This window comes from Agelaius phoeniceus, chromosome 5 (assembly GCF_051311805.1).
Source record: "Agelaius phoeniceus isolate bAgePho1 chromosome 5, bAgePho1.hap1, whole genome shotgun sequence".
Taxonomy (NCBI): Eukaryota; Metazoa; Chordata; class Aves; order Passeriformes; family Icteridae; genus Agelaius; species Agelaius phoeniceus.
This window is the reverse complement of record NC_135269.1, coordinates 58,383,073-58,404,691: the sequence shown is the minus strand read 5'-3', so window position 1 is coordinate 58,404,691 and position 21,619 is coordinate 58,383,073. Positions and strand designations below refer to the sequence as shown.

The following is a 21,619-nucleotide window of genomic DNA, read 5'->3' as shown; positions in this document are numbered from 1 at the left end:
CTTCCTGGGGAATAACTAAAAGAAGTTAGGAGTACTTTTGAAGTTTGTAACCTGTAAGGCTTAAAAAAAAAAAAACAAACCCAAAGAAACCACCCAGAAGACATAGGCAATACTATGCCTCTATATGAAGATCACACAGAAACAAAACTGAGTGTTTTGATATTGATAAAGAATTTTAGTTGGCTAAAAAAATTAGTAAAAATTAGGTGGGGGTTGGATTGGATGATCTTCAAAGGCCCCTGACAATTCTGTAATTCTGTTAAAAAAGACCCTTAGTTAAACTGTTTTGAAGAATGCTCAGTGACCTGTTGCCTGTAATGAATTCAGAGATCTCTCATACTGGCAAAAGTGATAGGGTGTCTATAGTTCTTAAGCTCAAATATTATTAAGGACAAGTGCTTCAAGTTTTTATCAGATAGGGCACTGTATGAGGCATAAGTTGCAGGTTTGAGTGTGTTTGAGCTCACTGCAGTGTGAGCTGTGTGGGAGAAGGCCATGAACACCCTGTGACAGTCACAGCTGGTGCCAGTCAGCTCTGGAAACCACGGCAGCAGCAGCTCTGCCTGTCAGAACTTCTGCCAGCCAGGGGAGCACACAGTGCCCTGCTCAAACTTGTCACAGTAAAAATGGGCCAGCAGCTGCAAGCTAGAGACAGAGCTGCTGGAGATGCTGCCAGAGCCACCTGTGTGCAGATAGACTGCTGGAGATGCCTTCTGCAGAGGAGATGCTCCATGCAAAGGGCAGTAGCCTGTGCATAGCCCAAGAATGTGCAGCTGGGCAAACCAAAGTGATCCTGGCAGGTGGGTGACCCCTTCTGGGAAAAAACATGGAAACAAAGTGGCAGGAGAACCTAAAGAAATCTTAGTATCTATTTTAAAATGTTTCTGAGAAGTAAACTAGAGGTATGTTTTAATGGATTCAGAGTATATGGAAATATTTTAAAAGTATCGTAAACTTGCTTATCAATTTGAGACATATTATTTTTCAATTAATGCAAATAGCTTTTCTAAAGCACTCAAATTGGTGGTGTGGTTTAGGGTCTGGTCTCCAGTTGTGAGTACCCAATTATGCTGCCAGTCAGACCTGTCTGTCACAGGTAGGCAGTATAAAACCATGGAGTGCAGTAATACTGTCCTTGGTGAAGAGAGAAGGGAGGAACTGTTGACTCTGGAAGTACTCATATTGTATTTGCACTCTAGAAATTGCTTGTCACAGCAGCTTTGAATTTGGGTATTCTCCCAACAGGGTGCATCCAGTTTTAGTATTCTGTAGGTTTTTTAATAGCCAGTTGAGTTTGTTTGCTTGTACTGTCCTTTAGTTAGGCACAGAGATATGGCCCTACTGTAAAAGGGGTGAGTAGTATAAAACATTCTTGTTCTTCTCTGTTTGGAAGTACAGCAGGACAGCTTTCCTCAGTGTCTATTCACTGGGACAAAGGCCATTCTTAGACTGCTCTGTATACAGTAAGTTTATTCTATAGCTAAAAAGGTGTCAAAATCAGCATCCTGCCACCGACACAAGATCCACTTTTACAGCCACTGAATTTGCAGCCATTAGATCTCAGAGGAAAGAACCATGTAAAGTCATTCTGTATGCTGAGGTCTCATTGCTTTTGACTAGGCCAGTTCTAATATGGTTTTCATACTCCAATGTATTTATCTAAGGATCATACTGGTAGGGAAAATCCAATTTTATCTTCTTGGTCTTTTTCTCAGAGGGACACACATGAATGTAGCTGACTTCCATGTCAATATAAACAGCCTTCTCCTGAAATTAAAAATGAACTTGTGATTTTCCTGGTTCTCCTAGGAGATATACTTGGCCTTTTTTTTGTACTGTAATTGCTACTCAGTATTCCAATTCTGATCACTTCCCTGGGATCTAGGATATTCATGCCAAGAGGAATCTGTCACTTTGCATGCCCAGAGGCAAGTGACAGAAGTAGCTGTAGAGATAGTAGATATAGATGGGACAGGCTTGGATAGCCATTGTTCAGGAAGTATTTCAAACAATACTGGAGCCTCTTACTGACAGTGCTTTCTGCTCAGTGGAGTCAAAGCAAGTCATATATTTGATTTACTGTAGCATGTGGAGCATTCTGCTCTCCCAGTTTGGAGACCATTTTTTCTAGGAATATATTTTTTTTAATCTATGGGTTTTATTAATTTATTTTTTTTTCTTGTAGAAAGCTGAGCTAAAGAAGTGCTTCCTTGATGAGGCGATACAGATTAATGATTTTGGCACGTTTCTTCTGTCTAATGACGGGCAGAATTGTTTTCTTCCCATGCTCTGACAACTCAAGCTGAGCCCTGCAGAGCTGTGCTGGCAGCAGCACTCTCCTCCTGGGGAGCCCTGTGGCTGCTGAGTATTGATCATCAAAAGAGCCCAGGATGAATGACTGAAAACATAAAAGCTCTTCCCTGGGGAATCTCCCCATGGAGGATAGTAACAATTAGAAGAGTCTCTTGGCAGATGGGACAAAGGGACCTTAGGGCACCTCTGCCTGGAAGGTCTAAAAGCTGGTCAGTGGAGAGTATTGGGGAGCCCTGCTAGAACTGGTACCATGGAAAGATTTAGGTAGCATGGGGAAAAGGTCAATTTCATTGTGGGTAAGTCTTCCTTGAAATGGAGTAGATGTGTTGTTGTGCTTGGGAAAACTGGGATGGGCAATGTTGATGTAACAGGAGTTGCCAGACTAAAGGATAAGCATATATTCATTGAAAGGGAAAGGACCAGAGCAGGTAAGGGAGGCCCAAATTGTTTGGGAAAACAGGAAGCTGAAGGCTATAATAATCTATAATATTTTGGGAACTGTGTCTATAACAGAGTAATAAGTGTTGACATTTCCACCTTCTTTTTCATTATAAGACTTAATTAAATTTACCTTGGATATGACATTGTGGTATCACTGTCCAGAGTTAAAAATTATTAAATATTAATATTCCTGAGTATAGATGTAGCTGTATCTGCTCTTGGAACAACTCATATGGCAAAGCCTTCCAAAAGGGTTTCTCAGCTACTCTTCATCAGTATGCTGCTTTCTCATTGCTCCCTCAGTTTTTGTGATTATGAGAGAAAAACTATTTTTTTAGCTCTGTCTTAGGATGTGGTTGCATGGTATGATGGCTTTTGAAATATTATTTATCCCTCTGTATTCCTTCTTCTCCCTGAAGACAATGCTGTTAACTGTTTTCTGCTATAAGATGGGTTGCTTTATGGAGCCTTTAATCTCTGGTTTGAGCATTTCAAGTGGTTTAGATCAGCTTTACCATATTTATCTGCATTTCTCCAGTTGGATATGAATTTGACAAAGTTTTTTAGTGGTTACTGCAATTAGTGTACCAGGATCTCTACAAAACTCTCTCCAAGAGCCATCTGAGATAGTGAATCTTAACAATGATGGAGAACAGTATCATGGCTGGTTTCCTAAAATTTATGGGGTGCATTTTAGAGGAAAGATGGAGAAGTTGTAAAAAATTTTCTACATTTACAAAGTATTTATCAGAAAGACTGAAATATATGTCTTTTCTTCAGCTTTCATTAGGCCTGACTTTTTTTTGAAATGTCAGTTTGGGATGCACACGTATATGTATCCCTCTCAAACTTGTACCTTTTACTTACAATAAAATGTTCTATGAGGTGACTGCTTATTAATCTATATTTTTATTATATTTAAAATATTGGCCACATCTGCAGCCTAGAAGGGGAGACCTTATTGCAGTCTACAACTAGTAGAGAGTTGTTTAGCCTGAAGAAAAGGAGATTCAGAGGTGACCTTTATCTCTCTCTGCAACTTCCTGAGAGGGGTTGTAGTCAGGTGGGGTCTCTTTCTCCAGGCAACAGCTGTCAGAACGAGAGGACACAGTCTCAAGCTGCACCAAGGGAAATACAGGTTGGATATTAGGAAGAAGTTTTTCACAGAAAGAGTGATAAAATACTGGAATGGCCTGCCTGGGGAGGTGGTGGAGTCAGGATCCCTGGATGTGTTCAAAACAAGACTGGATGTGGCACTTGGTGCCGTGGTTTAGTTAAGGTGTTCAGAGCATGGGTTGGACTTGATGATCTTGAAGGTCTCTTCCAACCTGGTCATTCTGTGATTCTTTGATCTTCCACTGATCTCTTCTCTGTGGTGACCAGTGACAGGACCCGAGGGAATGGCCTCAAGTTGTGTCACGGGAGGTTTAGGTTGGGCATTAGAAAAGCTTTTTCTCAGAGGGTGGTTGGGTACTGGAACAGGCTCCCCAGGGCAGTGGTCACAGCACCAACCCTGACAGAATTCTGGAAGTGTTTGGCCAATGCTCTCAGGCTCATGGGGCAACTCTTGGGGTGTCCTGTGCAGGGCCAGGAGCTGGGATTCGATGGTCCTGATGGATCCCTTCCAGCTGGGTCCCTTCTAGCTTGGGATGTTCTATGATTCTACAGTTCTGGGTGGGTTGTAAGAACCTACAGTAACCTACAGAACTTTCTTTAGCTGATTATTTCATTCTGTTTTCTCACATTTTCCCATTTCACTTCATTCTTCATGTAATACACTCCAATAGCCTACCCCAGAGTGTGTTGTAAAAATAGGCTTTTTGGTTTGGGTTCACTTTACTATAAACAGTAACCAAAGGTAGGCACATGATTGCCAAGGGTTTATTTAGAGTAAATGGAGAAAGATGGACATCTCCTGAGAATTATTTTGAATATTTTTTTATAAAAGCTTTTTTTCATCTACAAGACATCTTACTTAAAACATAAAAGTGTTAACTTTTAGCTTCTACATGAACTAAAATATTGAAATTGCTTTTTTCTGTTTCTCCTCTTATTTGCTACTGCCTAAGGGGATTTTTTTTTTTTTTTTTGGTGTGGAGCAAGTAAATTTTAAAAGTAAATTTTAAGTAAGAAGAAAATGTAGTTAGAAGGTTGACTTCATTTCTGCTTTCGTCTCTTGATGATTCTGACTTCACTGAGAACAAAATCAAATCTCTACCTTTGCTGTTCAAGGCTACAGTCTAAAACAGTATTATTTTTACCTTCTTTTGAAAAACGATGATTTGTGCAGGAAAAGAACTTGTTGAGGAAAAAATGTTGAAATATCTGTATTTCTGTTGATTAGAAAGGATTTGAAGAGGAATTTCAGGTAAAAATTCCTTTATCATAGTTACCTGCAACTAGTTCAAGACTGTAGAAAATAAGATTTATAATGCAGTGCATTATAATCCTTCAGTGCAAATGATCTGTACTTAAAATAGTGTTTAAAAGACCTGATTATAATCACTGCACCCCTGTCACCAGTCCTTGTGATAAAAGCTGCAGCTTAATGTGTAGTGAGTGCTCTACTGGAAATAGAGATCTGAGTGACACCTGTGGGATTGTTCTGCTTAGTCTTTCAAAATCAGGTTAGGTCAACAAATTTAATTGATTCTATTTTTTATCAGGCTTTAGTTTACAAAAATAAAATACACATATGGGAGATATTTAAATATATATAAATAATTTGAAGCAAAATTAAGGAAGAAAACCAGAAAAGTCTTTTTTTTTTCCCCTTTCTGGTTCTGTTTCTCCTGCTTCTTTTCAGTAGAGTCCTCATTTTTTTTTTTTTACTTTAATTTTCTTCTCTCTTGAAGGAAGTATATTTTAGGGTAATTGTGCATTAGATAATCTAGAATAGCCTGACCACCCACATTTAAAGAAGACCTGCTTTTATCCAATTTTGTCTTTAAAGACTGTCAAGTGCTTTGCTGGAGGTCAGGCATAAGTGCTACCTCCCATTTTAGAAGCACTCCATTTATTAGCTGATTTCTGCAACAGCTGGACCACATGATCACCAGTCTGGTTAGGCTTGTTGACAGCTGAGGGAAAACATTACTATTTGATTGTCCTAGTTACTATTTTCCATAGCACAAGAGACTACAAAATTAGTTCACTTAATTAAAGGATATGTTAAAATTTGAAAATAACCAAACTTTTTTTTTGTTCCCATTCACAGTTTGTGTTTTGTACACACAAGCAATTGGAAACAAAGAATGGAGAGAGGTAAGCTGCATATTCATAGATGTACAAACCTTTTAGGTATATTTAAGGCTGGCCATTTGTCATAGCAGAAGAGGGCATGTCATTGCCTCTTGAATGCCATGCTAGGCTTATGGGGGTCCTGTGTACTAGCAAACATTTAAAATATAGTCACACTGATCTCAATTTCCATATCTGTATCACACATTTCCATCAAAAAAGAAAACAAAGTAGAGAAAACACATGAGTTTCCCATTTTACAGTCTCCCTCAGATAAATTAAACCAGTCTTAGCTGTCAATTTGGATAAGGTTTGTGGCTCTCAAGAGAGGAAGACATTCAAACAGGACTGAGCTGTGGGGATGGTCAGTGTCAGCAAAATTGGTCTGTAGATGTGGTAAAGATCTACCTTTGAATTTTTTAAAAATTAAAATATTTTCAGCTTGACAGGGGCTGAGGCACCTTCTATAAACATTAAGAAGGAAAAGGCATTTTGCCAAAAGCTCAGAGAGGGGAGTGTTGAAGAGAGAGCTGAACTGAGGGGAAACAGGAGATGGACAGTGCAAAAATGATACATTTGCAATAGAAGGATTGTGTTCCCTAATATTTAAAGCTGTCTGAAATAAACAATGAACAATACATGCAAGCTTTTGCTTGCTGTTGTGTTTGGTTGGGGGTTTTTTTGATACGCATTTCTTCAGAAAACAGTGGATTTTTGTTACTGATTCAAATTTTTGTGGATTTTTATTGGCTTTGGGAGATGATGTTGATGAAGTTTAGGTCATACAATACAAGGTAGGTACCATTCTATATTGAAATATGAGATCTTCTGCCACTCTGTCTTCATCCACAGGACTGTTCATGTGAATGGAGTAATTTTCTTTCATGGCATCTGTTTAAGAGATTTTTACAGGCTGTCATATATCTCACATATTCCTAGTATTGGCAGTCTAATTATACCTCCTTATAGCATATAGCTTAAACTTACAGTTTTCTTTTACAGTTTGGAAGAACAGAAGTAATTGATAATACTTTAAATCCAGATTTTGTAAGAAAATTTATAATGGACTACTTCTTTGAAGAAAGAGAGAATCTGCGATTTGATTTGTAAGTTAACAATCTTTTACTCTAATCTTGCAGCCTCTGTAAGCATGTAAAATTTTGTCCAGCATAAAATTTACTTGAAGAGAGAGGGTATCTATTGACATAGGATAAATTAATGTAATACACAGTTGATTTAACATTGCATCCTCAGAAATAAATGTGTAACATAATAATGACCGAGTTTAAGAAATTGGCAGATGTTAACTGATCAAAGTACAATTATGCTTACAATTATTACTTTCAGAAAATAGAAATGAAAAGAAGTCAAAACGTTAATATATTCTTGCAACACAGCCAGTAAAACAGGTACAGGTATACTGTCCAGAAATAAAATACTGTACAAGTAGTACAGAGCCAAATTTTTTTCTTACTATGCATCTAAATATACTAAATTTTAAGATTTTAAAACAACAGCAGTTGTTCTAGAAGTAGATGGCTTTTGACATTGTTCCAGATATACTCATTTCATTCCACTGGTGGAATTGTTTTGACTTTCACTTCATTCTTTGGAAAACAGAACTGGGAGTCCAGTTATGAGGTAGTGTCACCATTGCATGTCATCTCTTTCATTTCAGTCCTTTCTGATTATTTCAGTCTTTGTGATAATCAAGGTTGTCTTGTTTTGTTTAATTTTCATCTTCTTTTTTTATTAGCAGTTCTTTCTTAACCTTGCCCTAGGAGAGAGTATGAATAACCCTCATAGATAATTAAGTTTTTGCTGCAGTTTTGCATCACACTATGCATTGTGGCCACAAATTTTCTTTGTATGTCCTTTTTTAGTTGAAAACCCCTTTTCCTATTTCTTTTCACTTTCTTTGTAAGATGTACTAGACCACCTATTTCAAGGAATGAAAGGAAATACTAAAGCCAGGAAGATTACAGGGTGCTTTGAGGTGGCTGGGTACAAATCACAATGGAAGCCTGATGCAGACTTTGTTTGCAGTTTTAAAAGTTGGGTTTAATGTCATTCAATCTGTGGAGTATAACTATTGTGGGTTATTTAAAGTAAATTTTAAGTCAGAGCTAATCAATTTGTGAAATAAAGGATTCTTTTCCAATATAAAGCAGTGCTGGAATAGCCATGCAGTGGGAGCTGTGTGGAAATCTGTATCTGTTTGCCTCCTGTTTCTCATAGGATGCATGTAGGGTATGGGGAGGGGGCAGTGCAGCAGAAATGAGATGTGAAAGATCTGAACTGAAAAAGAGAGAGCTCAGTCTGCAGAAAGAAAGGGGAGTCTGTAAAGACCTTCTGGATAAATGTTGTCTGGAAAGGACTTGGACCTGGAAGGGAAAACACAGTCCCCTGTTTAATTCTTTATGTAGTCAGAGAAATGGACTCCTGTCTGTTTATGCAAAGCTGTAAATATGACATGTTCTCTGTACTCATCAGAAAGACCTGACTGCTTTCTGCTGCTGTGCTGGGTTACGTGGACAAAAGTCTGTTCTGAACTCCAAGCTGAAGAGCTGTTCCTGCCTTTGCCTGCAAATGACCATATAGCCATGTTATGTGAATTTGCTGTAGAGCCCTATAACAATGATAGATGAAAAATTAAATATCTTAGAACTCTGAATTAGAAATGTGAATCTCACCTAGCCACTCATGGATTAAATCCCAATTCTGAAGCTTTAGAAAGCTTCCTATATTCAGTTCCTTGGCAAAATTGTGCACCATTGTTGGCCAAGGTGTTATTTTTCAAAGAAATTCCTTATATGATTCATATATTTTGCAGGGGAAAAAATATCAAGTGGCAAGTACATCTTTGATATTTAGTGCATCAATAAATGAGCATGACCTCCCCCAAAATGTACACCCACCAGTGTCATGGGCCCCTTTCTGTTCACTGCTGGTACTTAGGAAGTGGTTTTGCCAAAGTTGTTCATTGTTTTACTTCTGTAGCTATCCCTCAGGTCAATTTATAAGCTGTGTTTTTCTGTTCAATTTCACCAGTTTGCTTTTAATTGGAGGTTTTAACTGAAGTTAATAGTATTTGTAGGAATTTCTTTTCTTTATGAATATGTTTCTAAAGCTTTGACTGTGCTGCACCACATCCAGCTGTGTTATGGTATTCCTGCCATCCTGACTTGTGATCTGGTCCATGATGCATCCCAGCACCAGCTGTGGCAGCACAGCCAAAGGGATGGCATTCCATGCAGGACAGCCTGACATGGGCAGTAGCACAAGAGATGAAAACCTTTTCAGTTTAGTAACTGGTATTGAATCTGAATAGATTATTTGATAAAACTGTTACTTGGATTATCTGATAAAGATGGAAGACTATTAAAGTACAGAAATTAGAATCCTTTGTTAATTCCTTACATTATTTTTTTTCAATATCTCTTAAATTCAGAGAGTAACTTTTTTTAACTCCTGACTTGATTATGGAAGGGAAACGATGACATTTTATAGCTGGAGGAAGGCCAAGATGGTGATAAACTCAAAAGAACAAGTAAAACTCTTGCTAAAAGAAGTTTAGTTTATTGTTAGTTATTTCTATCTGCTAATTCAAATGACTGAAAAATTACCAAAGAAAATAATTTACAAGTTAGTTTCTTTTCTAGGGTTAATTTTTAATTTTTGGTCTGCTTTTTGCCATCTTTCACTGTTCAAAAAGGAATATCAGAAGAATTTCTCTTTAAAGCTTGCATTTTGTTGAAAATGATTTAATTTCAAATAACTAGTGAACCATAGTCCTCTATATGATGACTCAGTTTGTCTTCCTTACTGGGGAACTTCCATTCACAAATCTGTTTGTGTAAATTTCACACATGGCAATAGGTGAAAGAATTGTTTCATTTTTGTTTCTTTACATAATTGTCCTCAGATATGTCATCTGGCAACTCTGATATAAATTTTCTTTTTTTTCCCTAAGCTATGATGTTGACTCAAAGAGTCCTAACCTGTCAAAACATGTAAGTTTTTCCTCACTATTATAATTCCTTGTGTTAAATTGCTTGCATTTCTTAAGTATGTTTATTTTCTTTTGACTCTAAGTAATATCAGATACACAGAGACAAATACGGTGATTGGCTATGAGTGAAAACACATAAGTATAATGAGTATAATGTTAGTGGGACATTTATCTTGCAAAGGGCATATTTGAGCATGCATGTATAACTTTTCAGATATGTAATATGCTGCAATTAGTTGATACTTTTTTGGGTCCTAAAATTGAAAGATGTTTTTATTGTGTCTCAGAAGAAACAAGAAGGTTAGAAGGTTAACTTCTCAGGTTGGAAGAAACCTTCAAGACAACATGAGTATAAAAGTGGGAGTGATGAAATAGTAACTTTAACATTTAGAGATGCAAGAGTAGAATTTGGAAGCTTCTCAGTGAATTTTTTAAAAAATAAATACAGGAAGGCTTTGGTAAGAGAACCTTTGAGAACCTGGATCAAAGGAAAAGAGGATAGTAGAAGGAATACTCTGTGTGTATTCCTTCTGCTTCACAGTGAAAAGATGAGGCTTAGCCATTGATCTGCAATTACATCCTCACTGTACTGGTTGTGTAGTGCCTTAGAATTACATCTATAAGTGTAACCTACTGTTATGTGAAACAGGTGGTAGTGAGTCTGTTGATGATTGACTGTTGCATAGTTATTACTGAGATATGGTGTTCAGCAGAATCTGTTCTTCAGTAGGGAACAGCTCAAATAAATGGGAAACCAAATTTCATTGTGTGAAATATGAATTCTGAGTTTTTATGTTTTTGCTTTTCAGGACTTTTTGGGACAGATGTTTTGCACACTGGGAGAAATAGTGGGATCACAGGGGAGCAGACTGGAAAAATCAATTGTGTAAGTATTGTGGGATGTTGGATGAATGCATACTAATGCATGAGGCTGGAGTTATGGGGCTTTTTTGCTGTGAGATATCTTGATATACAGAATTGACAGATGTGGCTTTTAAGAGAGAGTAAATAGTTACATGCAATAGAAATCCTTCTCTATATAGGCTATAATTTAAGTTTCATTTTGGACAATTAGGAAAGGAATTAACTAATCCATAATTTTTGTCAACCTTGTTGCATCTTGCATTAGAAACAGCTTGAACGTACTAATCTAAAAAATGTTTTTGTTTTAGTTTGCAAATTAGCACATCATAAAACTTTAGTTACCTTTTGTTCAAGCATTTGAGTTCCTGCAAAAAAACCTTCCCAAAGACACAGTGAAGAATCAGTTGACCAGATTATCAGATTTCTAACACAATCACACAAAATTATTAACATCAGCAAATAATATGGTTATTAGACAACAGTATTTTGTGATTCTCCCCTTAATCCCATTCTGGATATTAAACTTTTAAAAACATGTCTAGGAAATAACCTTGAGGACTGCTACAGTAAGTGTCATAATAGAGAAGTTGTGTTAGGCTTTGTGATTAAAAAGGTTGTCTGTGAACAAACAAGAAGAGTGTCCCAATGGTAGGTGGGGGAGCCCAAATAATTGCCCTGGCTGCTTTCAGACCCATCCCAGGAGAGTCATCAACTTGTGGAAACCCATCTCCACACACTCAAAAGCATCACAGAGGTACAAGGCACAGGCAGGGGAGCTCCAGTAACACAATTAAGGGAACAACCCCTGCCCAGCTCCAGGGCTGTCCCAGGAGAACCAGAGCCCCAGTACAGGGGGATGGCAGCACACAGTGGGTCACTGCTTGGTCTGGACATGTTTTAATTCTTGCTGGCTGCACTGTTTGAGCACAGAAATACTGTCTTGTCAGTTGGGACAAGAGGTTGGCCCTATTTTCTTCTACTAAAACAACAGCTCACTGACTTTTCACTGTCTAGGCCTGGCTCATGCCAGCTGCCACAGAAAATTGCACTGCCACAACTCCATGGACTGGCTTGACTGATTGTCAGCTGATTCTACTGGAAGCCTGGGTCACTTGGTCAGAGAAAGTGCTAACTTTGAAGACACTTATATTTAGTAAAATGAATCTTACCTGACTTTTAAAAAGTCTTCAAGTTTTTTTCTGTCCTCAATTAGTCAATTATTCAGCACAGTACACTTTTTTTCCTGAGAAAATTTCTGAAATTAATTTTGAACATGTAGATTAAAAGGCATTCATTCAGCAGTTTAGTATTTGTACAGGTTAAATGAAGTCTGAAATGAGTAGCAGGTTAAGTTTAAAGTTTGAAATTATCTATTAGAAAAGAAAAAATATCAGTGAAGATTCTGTGGAAAGGAGGTCTTCACAGACCTCTTGGCCTGTGTAAAATATTTTCTCATGGGTAAATAAGCATTTCTCAGGTCTGGGTTCTGATACTGTCTTGTATGGTAGTTACTAAGTGGACCCAACATGTGGGTAGGCACGTTTTAATGAGAGAATGTTTGACTTTTTATTAGTTCTTCATAGTGTCCCTGTTTATTCTGTCATTGCTGCTTTTGACAGTGCTATGACTTGACAACTGTGCCTGAGTGATTGTCCATTCTGGACTCTCTGAAGTCTGAGTGTCTAGGAGACATTTCTGTTATTCATGAAACTTTGCAATGCATTTCAAGATTGTTTACTTTGTAGATGTGTGTTTAATGTCTCTTAATAGTCAAACAATGAGTATTGAATTGACAATATTGCGTGTCTTCCCTTCTTAGGGATATTTACTGCTTTGAGTTTACTGTTCTCTTTATGAAGTCAAGTCTGTGTTCTCATAGCATGAATGCTCTTTATGATCTATGAGTTAAGAGAGCTTTATCTTTTCACCATATTTCTGAAGTTCATTAACATTTTCCCTCTTCAGTTCTCTGCTGATGGATGTACAAAGAAGAGAATGCTTGGTGCTGTTTTAGTCCCAATCAGCTAACCTACAGAAGTAGCACTTTTTATACTTAAGCAGTTTGAGAAGCTTGAATTCCATTCTCTGATTGGCATTCAAGTAAGCTCTGATGTTCTTTCAAAATGAAAATTAGAAAGATTTGAAGCTTATTATTCTCTAGAAGAAGCTCTGTCTACTTTAGGCATTTGCAAAAGTCTTACACAATTCAGGATTCCATGGCTGCTGTGAGCTGTCCAGCTCCAAGTCAGATTGTGTATCATCAGGGAAGGCTCCCTGAGGAAGTCTGCAGTGAAAGGGTAGTCTTGTCCTTCCTCAAAATTAAAGTAAAACATCTCAAGCCTAGAGGGTCACCATTGCTGTGGTCAGGCAAGAAGGCTGAAACACACCTTGCACTAATCTTCATGGCAAGTACAAAAGTGAAGGGACACAATTCACATTTTTCTTTGCCTACATGGTATGCATGCCTTGCAGTTTCGTTGGTGTTACAAGCACCAGTGGATTACACCTCTGAGGCATGAACCTGACAGTATTTCTTCTTGGCAGTTCTGAGATTGTCCCCTGAACCTCCCTCTCTGTTTCTGATACCATTAAGGACTGGGGAATTTTATGCAGTCTGTCACAGGAGAGTCTTGCTCCCAGTATTGTAGTGTGGTAGCCTGTTATCCTTGTGACAGTGAGCATTTTTTGCTCAAGAACATACTTTAGTGTTGCACTTTATTTTACAGACTGGCCAGATACAGATGTGAACATTTGTTTTGGGTAATTTCTATTGGAAAATAATTCTAGTAATTCAAAGAAAGTGAAATGGATGATGTGACATTTTAACAGTAATGTTTGTTCTCTTTTCCTGTTGGGTTACTAGATTCATTAAATGCCTTCTCAAGACAAGCTCCATGTGTAGGATTTACTCTGCCTGGCTCTCATGTTCCAGCTGTACTGGCATGAAAGGATAATGTGCAGATTCCTCTACTTCCCAAAATGCTGTGGTTTCCTTTTTCTCTCAAGAGTGTCACCTGCTCAGACATGATCCAGAATTAGAATCTCTGCACATTCTGTCTTCCTTGAGAGAAGATGATAGCCACATTGATAACTCTGAGCAATGGGTTTTTTCAGAATCTGCTAAGTGCATTCCTGTAGGGATTTCCTTTGATGAGGAGATAGGGCCATTGCAAAGCTTAATGAGCATTCTATGCTGGTTATTCACATCTGAGAGCCATTGCCTGCTAATGAGGCTCTACTGGAGCCAGCTGGCCTATTATGTGAAGTTCTTTTTCCTGTCATTTTGCTGTGAACATAACTGATAGAAAAATACCTGAACTTCCCATATATATTTGTCCTGTCCTTTTATCTGTGGGTGTGACTGTCAGAGGGCCAGGCTCTGCAAATTCAGGGATAAGCCTGTAAATTTTTGAATGACCTGAAAGATGGTCCATCCTCTGCCTCATTGCAATTCTAGCTTGCAAAATTGGAAGCTCTTTTTCACCTCTTGGGTTTGAATTTCCACATAAATGGCCATCTTTTACACAGGCTCTATAAAGGTCCTCCTTCCAGTCCTTGTTAAAGCCCAAGTATTCTTCAGAGTGTCCTTTTAAACTTCTTTTGGTGCTGCAGATGTGGTGTCCCAATTGTGGAATCATTTATTCTGGGGAGACAATAATTATTTCTCAAGACTGTATCTTATATAGACATGCAGGTATTGTTGAAAACCTTTCTTTGATGATGGTTGTCTGTTCTGTTCCTCTAACAATGCTCCTCTACCTGCTCCTTCAAATACTGTCCAAAAAGAGGTGATCACTGTAGAGAAGCCTCCAGGTTCTGGACTCTCATGCCAGTAGACCCACTGATGTGTACATTTTCACATTTTATTTTCCTTTATTTAGGTTCACACTTAGACTGGCACATTTTCTATATCTGAGTTTCAGATAACTAGCCTGAATGGTGGAGTTGATTGCAGTTATGCAATGCAGATTGCAGTTAATATCTCTCTCTCTTTATATCTCTCTAGCTCTCATTATTACCCCACAAACCCTGATCTGTAACTCTTTCCAGAGAAACCCTGAGAAATTAGTTGCCCAAACATAAATTTTCTATTGTAATTTCAGTGCTATAGAACCAGTTCCAGGGTAGCTCACTACCAGCTATCCCTTAGAGCCAAGGAAGATGAGCAACAGCACTTCATGCTGGATTTAAACAGGTGGAACTCTTACATGCTTGTCTTTAACACAGTATTGGTCAGTATTTCTCTGGCAATTGGAAAGACTGGTCTGTAATGAAGAATATCTAAGTATTTTTTTTTTTCATACTTGAAGTTTTGACCAGCTTGAAATTATTTTATTATTTTCTTACAGGGCATTATTGCTAGTTAAAGTTTGTTCCATTTGCATGATCTATGACCACTGAACTTTTTCTGAGGGTGCTTACTTTGCACTTAAGGATTTTTTTTCTTAATTAATGATTTTTAAGGGAATTTGTAAGAGCGCAAACTCTTTAGCGTCTGCAAATGGTCCTGTACTATTTTCATGCATGTAGACTTATGCATATGAAGTTTGTACTTAATAGCATCAAAAACTGTACAAGTCATTTGGTAGAGTTTTTAGTCCCTGAATAATGAGAACTTGATCTGAAGAGAAATTCTGTGCTAATCTTGATTAAGTATTTCACCTCTTTATGAACCATCATGTTAATATTGTCCTTCTTTTATAAGCCCATGGCCTTCTCTGTTGAGTGTGTCCCCATCCAAAAGGCTGCTGGCACTGAATACTATCAGATTATGTGTGAGTTTTCTGTTCTCTGCTGCTTTTTATGCTGAGGAAGTCTTTTGGGATTTCTGGTGTTGCAGCCTGTGTTTTTAATTGCTGTCTGGGTGAATAGTAATTTCTTTTGTAACTTCTGTATCAGATATGATGGTGAGATTGTTATGTGTCTTCATAGACATTTCAGAATAAATGTTGTAAAATAATACTAGTGTTTACTTTTAACTATTTTTCAGATATTTTTTAATGTAGAATTTGCAATAGGATGTTTTTCACAAATCAGTTGTAGAGTCATCTCTAAAGGAAACATCAGTGGAAGGGGTTGATAGTAGAATTCTGATATTATTTCAATGTATTGAAACTTTGAATGCTGTTTCCTTTAAAATCAAAACTGATTTGTTTCTTGCTAGTTAGAATAAATATGCAACTCATTTACCAATTCACTTAGGATAAACCAGCTTTTTTACACAGGACAAGTGGCAGAAGATGGAAACTGAATTGCATGCCATCAGCTTTGTGACTTGAAAACTTACCCTGTGCTCTCTGTGTCAGTTGCAATTTTCATACATGCGTGATATTAAGGAACTAAGGTGATGTGGTTGTGTATTTTGCAGAGGAATTCCTGGGAAGAAGTGTGGAACAGTCATAGTAACAGCAGAGGAACTAGGGTGTTGCAGAGTAAGTGTGCTCATTGCTTTCCAAAAATAGCATGAAAATTTTATTTTGTGATTTTACACTGCACTGGATTGTTAATGGTATAAGTTATTAATTTGCATTTTGTGATTTATGTAAGAAGTTAGAATACTGTTTTCCTTTAAGCTGCTCTTGGTTTTAGAGAGAAGAAACAGAAAGAAGCAGAAGCCAATGCTCAATATCTCTTGCAGTCTCTCTAATGCTCCTTCATATCCTCACTCTCTGACTGTCTCTTGCAATGTCTCAGCAGCTGTCATATACCTGATCTTTTGGATTTTTGTACTTTATCCAATTTTTTACAGCTCATATTCAGAATGTCAATGAGTTTTGGAATCATTGAATTGATTGCTGAGGTTGGAAAAGATCTTGGAGGATTGTCTAGTCCAATACTCCTGCCCCTCTTAGGGCAGGTTACTCAGGGCTCTGTGCAGTTGGGTTTAAGTCCAAACAATCTCCACAGTTTCTCTGTTACAGCTTTTCAGCACACTCAGAGTAAAAAGGTTTTTCCTTATTTAAGTGAAATTCCTCACATTTCAAGTATGTACATATTGCAACCTTTTCTTCCTCTGGATGCCACTAACCATATGCTGTTTATCCCTAGTGTCATGTACTTACACAAATTGATAAACCTTCTGTTTTCCAGGCTGAATAAGTTCAGCTTTCTCTGCCTTTCTCCAGATGAGAGATGGTCCAATCCCTTAATCATTTTAGTGATGCTTTTGGTGGAATTGCTTCAGCATGTTTGTGTCTTCCTTGTACTGGGGAGCCTGAACAGTGCTCCAGGAATGAACTTCAGGAGTGGCTTCAGTACTTCAGGAGTGGCCTCACCAAAGCTGAGTCTCTTTCTCAACCTTCTGTCAGCACCCTTCCTAATGTAGCCCAGCAGGCTGTTGGCCTTTGCTGCCATTGATCAACTTGGTGTCCACCAAGCCCTTTCAGTCCTCTTCTGCCAAGCTGCTTTCCAGCTGCTTGGCCTGCAGCCTGTCCTGCTGCATAGGGTTTTTCCCCTTCACATGCAGTAACTGCAAGAGAACCCATGAGGTTCATATTGGTTTGTTTTTCCAGCCTGTACAGATATCTCTGAATGACAGCATAACCATCAGTTGCATAAATTGATATTTCTAGTTTTGTATTGTTTGCAAACTTGAAGTAGGTCTACTCTGTCCATCATCCAGGTCAGTAATGGAGATGTTCAATATTCTTGGTCCATTTTTGATGTCTCAGGAACACTCTAGTGACTGGTCCCAGGTGGAGTTTGTGCCATTCAATATGACCCTTTGAAGCCCAGCAGTTCAGCCATTTTTCAGTGTCCCTCACTGTCCAGTTTTCTACTCTATAATTCATTAGTTTGTGAATAAGGATTTATGGGAGACACTCTATAAAGCCATGCTAAGGTGAAGAATAAATATCATAGACTAGGCTCCTCTCATCCAATCAGCCACTCACTTTGTGAGGAAAGGCTTCCAGTGGATCAGGCATGGATTTCCCATTTGTAAATCCTTTCTGATGTCTCTTAGCCACCTTCTTCTTTTTCATGTGTTTGTATATTTTTTCCAGGATTTTTTGCTCTATCATCATCTCAGGGTTTGAGATAAAACTGGCTTGGATCCTCTTGCCCTTTCTCAAAGACAGGAGAACTTCCTCTTCCTCATAACTTTAGAGAGGTAACTGAAAGTGGCCCCACAGTAATATTAGCCAACTCCATCAGCACTCTCAGGTGCCTCCTTCCAAGTCCCATGGATTTCTCTATGTCTGGTCTGTTTTAAATGTTCCTTTCCTGGTCCTCCTCTACCAAGCCAAGTTATCCTTGTTCCAGACTTTCTCATGTCTGGGTTTAGGGTTTCCAAGAGTCTCCAAGGCAAATCTTAGCAGTAAGATAGAAAGCTATGAGAAAGACATAGAAAAGCTATGAGAAATCTGGACCTTGTGATGTCCTTTGTCACCTGGTCTCCTGCCCTGCTCAGTGGTGAGCCCACATTTTCTGTCATCATCCTCTTGTTGCTGTTGCACCTCCAGATTGTTTATCTGCAGTCTTCCAGCAGGCCCTACCCTTACCTACTAGCTGGTAAGTCTGCAAGTTTATCTTTGCATTTATAATCCTTTTCTCATTCTTGACTTTGGCCAAAGAGATGACATGTGTGACTTTCAGTTTGCCTGATCACAGCAAAGAAACTTGTATCCTTATTTGTTGTCAGATGGGATGTACTTGGTACCTTTCAGGCTCATTTTCTTGAAGGTTCCAGACTCTTAAGAGCCATCAGCCATTTGCTTGACAGGCAGTAGGAACAGACAACAACAGATCTAAGTCACTGAAGGAATGAGGCTGAGTTGTGCCTGACTGGAATTTTTAAAATTACTTTTAATATACTTTCCTTGCCCATGCATCTACTTCTTTCAGAATGCAGTTTTGGATATCAGGAAATCCTTGAAAAATCCTGAGCCATTTTAGCATAGAAAATTGTTCCTTTCTGGTGTCCCTACAAAGGAATTCTTGGTTCCAGCCATTGAAACTGCACTATGAAGACATTGCACAGATGTGGATATGTAGAGAGCATTTAGAAGACAGATATCCCCCTTTATTTTGTTTTCTATTTGCATAGTTTAGTCAATTTGTTTTTTAGTGTAGTGGAGTGCATACTGTCTGTAATTTTTCTTTATTACCCATTTCAGGATTCAGTTTTAATGCAATTTTGTGCAAACAAGCTAGACAAGAAGGACTTCTTTGGGAAATCTGATCCTTTCCTTGTATTTCATCGAAGCAATGAAGATGGCAGGTAGGTGCCTGTTAGATATTTTTGCTGCTAATCATTAGGCAACTTAATTATTTACAGATAATATTGTTCTCATTTTTTTACACTTTCCAGATTAAGCTGTGTTTCTTTTATAATGTTTGTTGGATTTCAGTTTGTCATGTTAGGCAGTATAGAAATAAAACTAATACAACAAATTGATCAAATACTGCAATTTAGGGTTTTAAAAGGTAAAATGTCTCATAAATATAGAGCACTATGATAATTAATTGTAATAAATGGCTAAATAGTGTTACTTTTGCAAAGATTTAGTATGCATTTAAATTAAATAGCATTCTCAAAGAAAATTGTAGCTGCAAAATATGCTAATGTTCAGAAATTGTGTTTAAATAAAAACATTTTATACTGCAAATTTAAATTAGGAAGTATCTTTTATCTTTTTGACATAGTTCTAGGTAATTGAATTAAAAAATCCCCAAAATAGAATTTATATTTTTTACAAATGTCTGTTTCCTATATTCATGCTTTAATTTGTTAAGGTAGACTGATCTCTTCTGTTCCACTGCTAAGCCTTGACATGGTCTGGTCAACACAACACTGCCTTTGTGGGGCTCTACTAGCAGGTTAAGATTTCCTGGAAACTGAAAGTCCCCACATCTAACATGTACCAAACCAAACCAAGTATCATCATACATGATGCTAATTTTCTCTGTAGCTTAACTGGAGCAGTTGTTAACATAAATCTGTTTATGGGTGTGTGCATCTGTTACCTGCTTTTTTTCTCTTGGAGGCAGATGATAGGAACAGTTTCCTGAGTAAACACTGCCTATGTAAAACTGCAAGCCTGGAGGAGATATGACTCCTTTGTGAGTGGCATTAAGGTCACTTGTGAAATTTCTCTGGTTGTTACTGGGAGTGCTGGCACATGCAGCCTAAAAGTGTAGGTGTTTGGGGTGCAAGGAGGACATTGCCTCAAAGCATAACTTTAGTTGCAGCTGCATGAGGAATTTCAGTAATGATTTCACCAGTGACCTTGTCCTTGCTTTTTTTTGAACAATTCAGTCCCCAAGATGGGGGTTCAAAAGAGGTGTTTTAATTTTGCATCATTGAGAGAAAGCAGAATGTGCTAATACAGTTCATGAGAGAAGGTGATCATTGAATCTCAGAGAGGCTTACATGTTTTACCTGAGACAGCCCTGGTTAAAAATTCATGGACATAAAGTGGGGAATAAAAATCTGAAAGCCATTATTCCCTTGGCTCAGTTTCTTAATCTCTAAGCAAGAGTCAGATCCTCACAAGATCACTTTCTTTCTGGATCTGTGACTAATTCCTGCATGTACAAGGTCTGTTTAAACTAGTGGGATGGAAACTGCTCTTCCCTGAAATAGTCACTGAATGATTGTAGTTTCTGTTGAAGTTTGGGGTAAAAAACATTTTAGATGAAGAGTTGTTTAGCACTTTAGTCGTTAATCTCTCTCCAGCAGGTCTCTTCAGTCTTCCCTCCCTTCTGATTTCGCCATATTTCCCTTTTTCTTACCTTCTGTTTCATATGCGCGTTGTATGTATGAATGATTACAGCTCTTTTCATTCCACCTTCGATGACACAAAAGAAAAAGTAAAAAAATACAAAATATATCTTAATTAATTTTTTGTATTAATCGCAGTTTTACAATCTGCCACAAAACAGAAGTTGTGAAAAATACATTGAATCCAGTGTGGCAGGCATTCAAGATTTCTGTCAGAGCACTGTGTAATGGAGACTATGACCGGTAAGATGTAGCTTAAGCTTTTTTGCATATACATTTTTTTTCTCCCTAATTTGCATGTTCTTTATTTAATCAGCATTTTGAAAGGATAATAGGTGTTCAAAACCATTCATCACATTAAAGAATTTAGAAAATTAAAGCAAATATGCTAAACCTGTAGGAAATGCTAGTGGTGTTTTCTGGAAAAAGCTCTTTGCTCTCTGTGGTGTGAATTAGAAACAGAAAGAAAAGACTAATTTAAAGCATGGTGTCTATGACAAGTGTACACAAATATTTTTTAATGTTTCAATGAAAAACAATGATGATCTGTTTTCCTTGTGTGACAGTGCAATGTCAGAGGGTGCTGATAAATGAAAGCCTTTAAAATACATAGACCAGTAGATGAGAAACACAGAAGGTAGTCATCTTCAGATTTGAAATTTGCAGTGGTGCCATGCATAAGGATCTATCTTTAAGTGGTAATAATAACATGTTTTTAATCAACATCTTACCACTAATAACAAACAAATTAGTTCAGTGGAAATGGGTATTTTTAGACTCCTTAAAAATGGCCATGTTGGTTACTCTTTCACTTAGATGCAATAAAAATGAGGCAATTTTGTAATGAGCATATTCAAATAGAATTTTTTGTATTTGGGTTAATGTGCATAATGCATAAGCAAAATAGTATTCATTAAGCTAGTCTCTGAACACTGCACTGTTTATCATATTAAAGAAAAAAGTTTTCATATTAATTAGAAAAGATGTTGTGGTGCAGGCATATTGAAATAACTCCAGCATTCCAA

The 21,619-nt window shown here is 37.7% G+C and overlaps 1 protein-coding gene across 2 annotated transcripts in view; it reads left to right on the top strand.

Annotated features, from left to right (window-relative positions):
- The window catches only part of CPNE8 (copine 8), a 71,960-nt gene that overhangs the window by 15,353 nt on the left and 34,988 nt on the right, over positions 1 to 21,619 (top strand). For both annotated transcript variants that reach the window (XR_013182470.1, XM_054632120.2), the window contains exons 3-9: positions 5,972 to 6,018; positions 6,997 to 7,100; positions 9,968 to 10,007; positions 10,816 to 10,892; positions 16,239 to 16,302; positions 18,988 to 19,091; positions 20,733 to 20,837. Coding sequence is in view for 1 of the 2 variants with exons in the window: in XM_054632120.2 (XP_054488095.2) it covers positions 5,972 to 6,018; positions 6,997 to 7,100; positions 9,968 to 10,007; positions 10,816 to 10,892; positions 16,239 to 16,302; positions 18,988 to 19,091; positions 20,733 to 20,837 (541 nt within the window). In the remaining variant the exon portion in view is untranslated. The remainder of the gene's footprint in view (positions 1 to 5,971; positions 6,019 to 6,996; positions 7,101 to 9,967; positions 10,008 to 10,815; positions 10,893 to 16,238; positions 16,303 to 18,987; positions 19,092 to 20,732; positions 20,838 to 21,619) is intronic.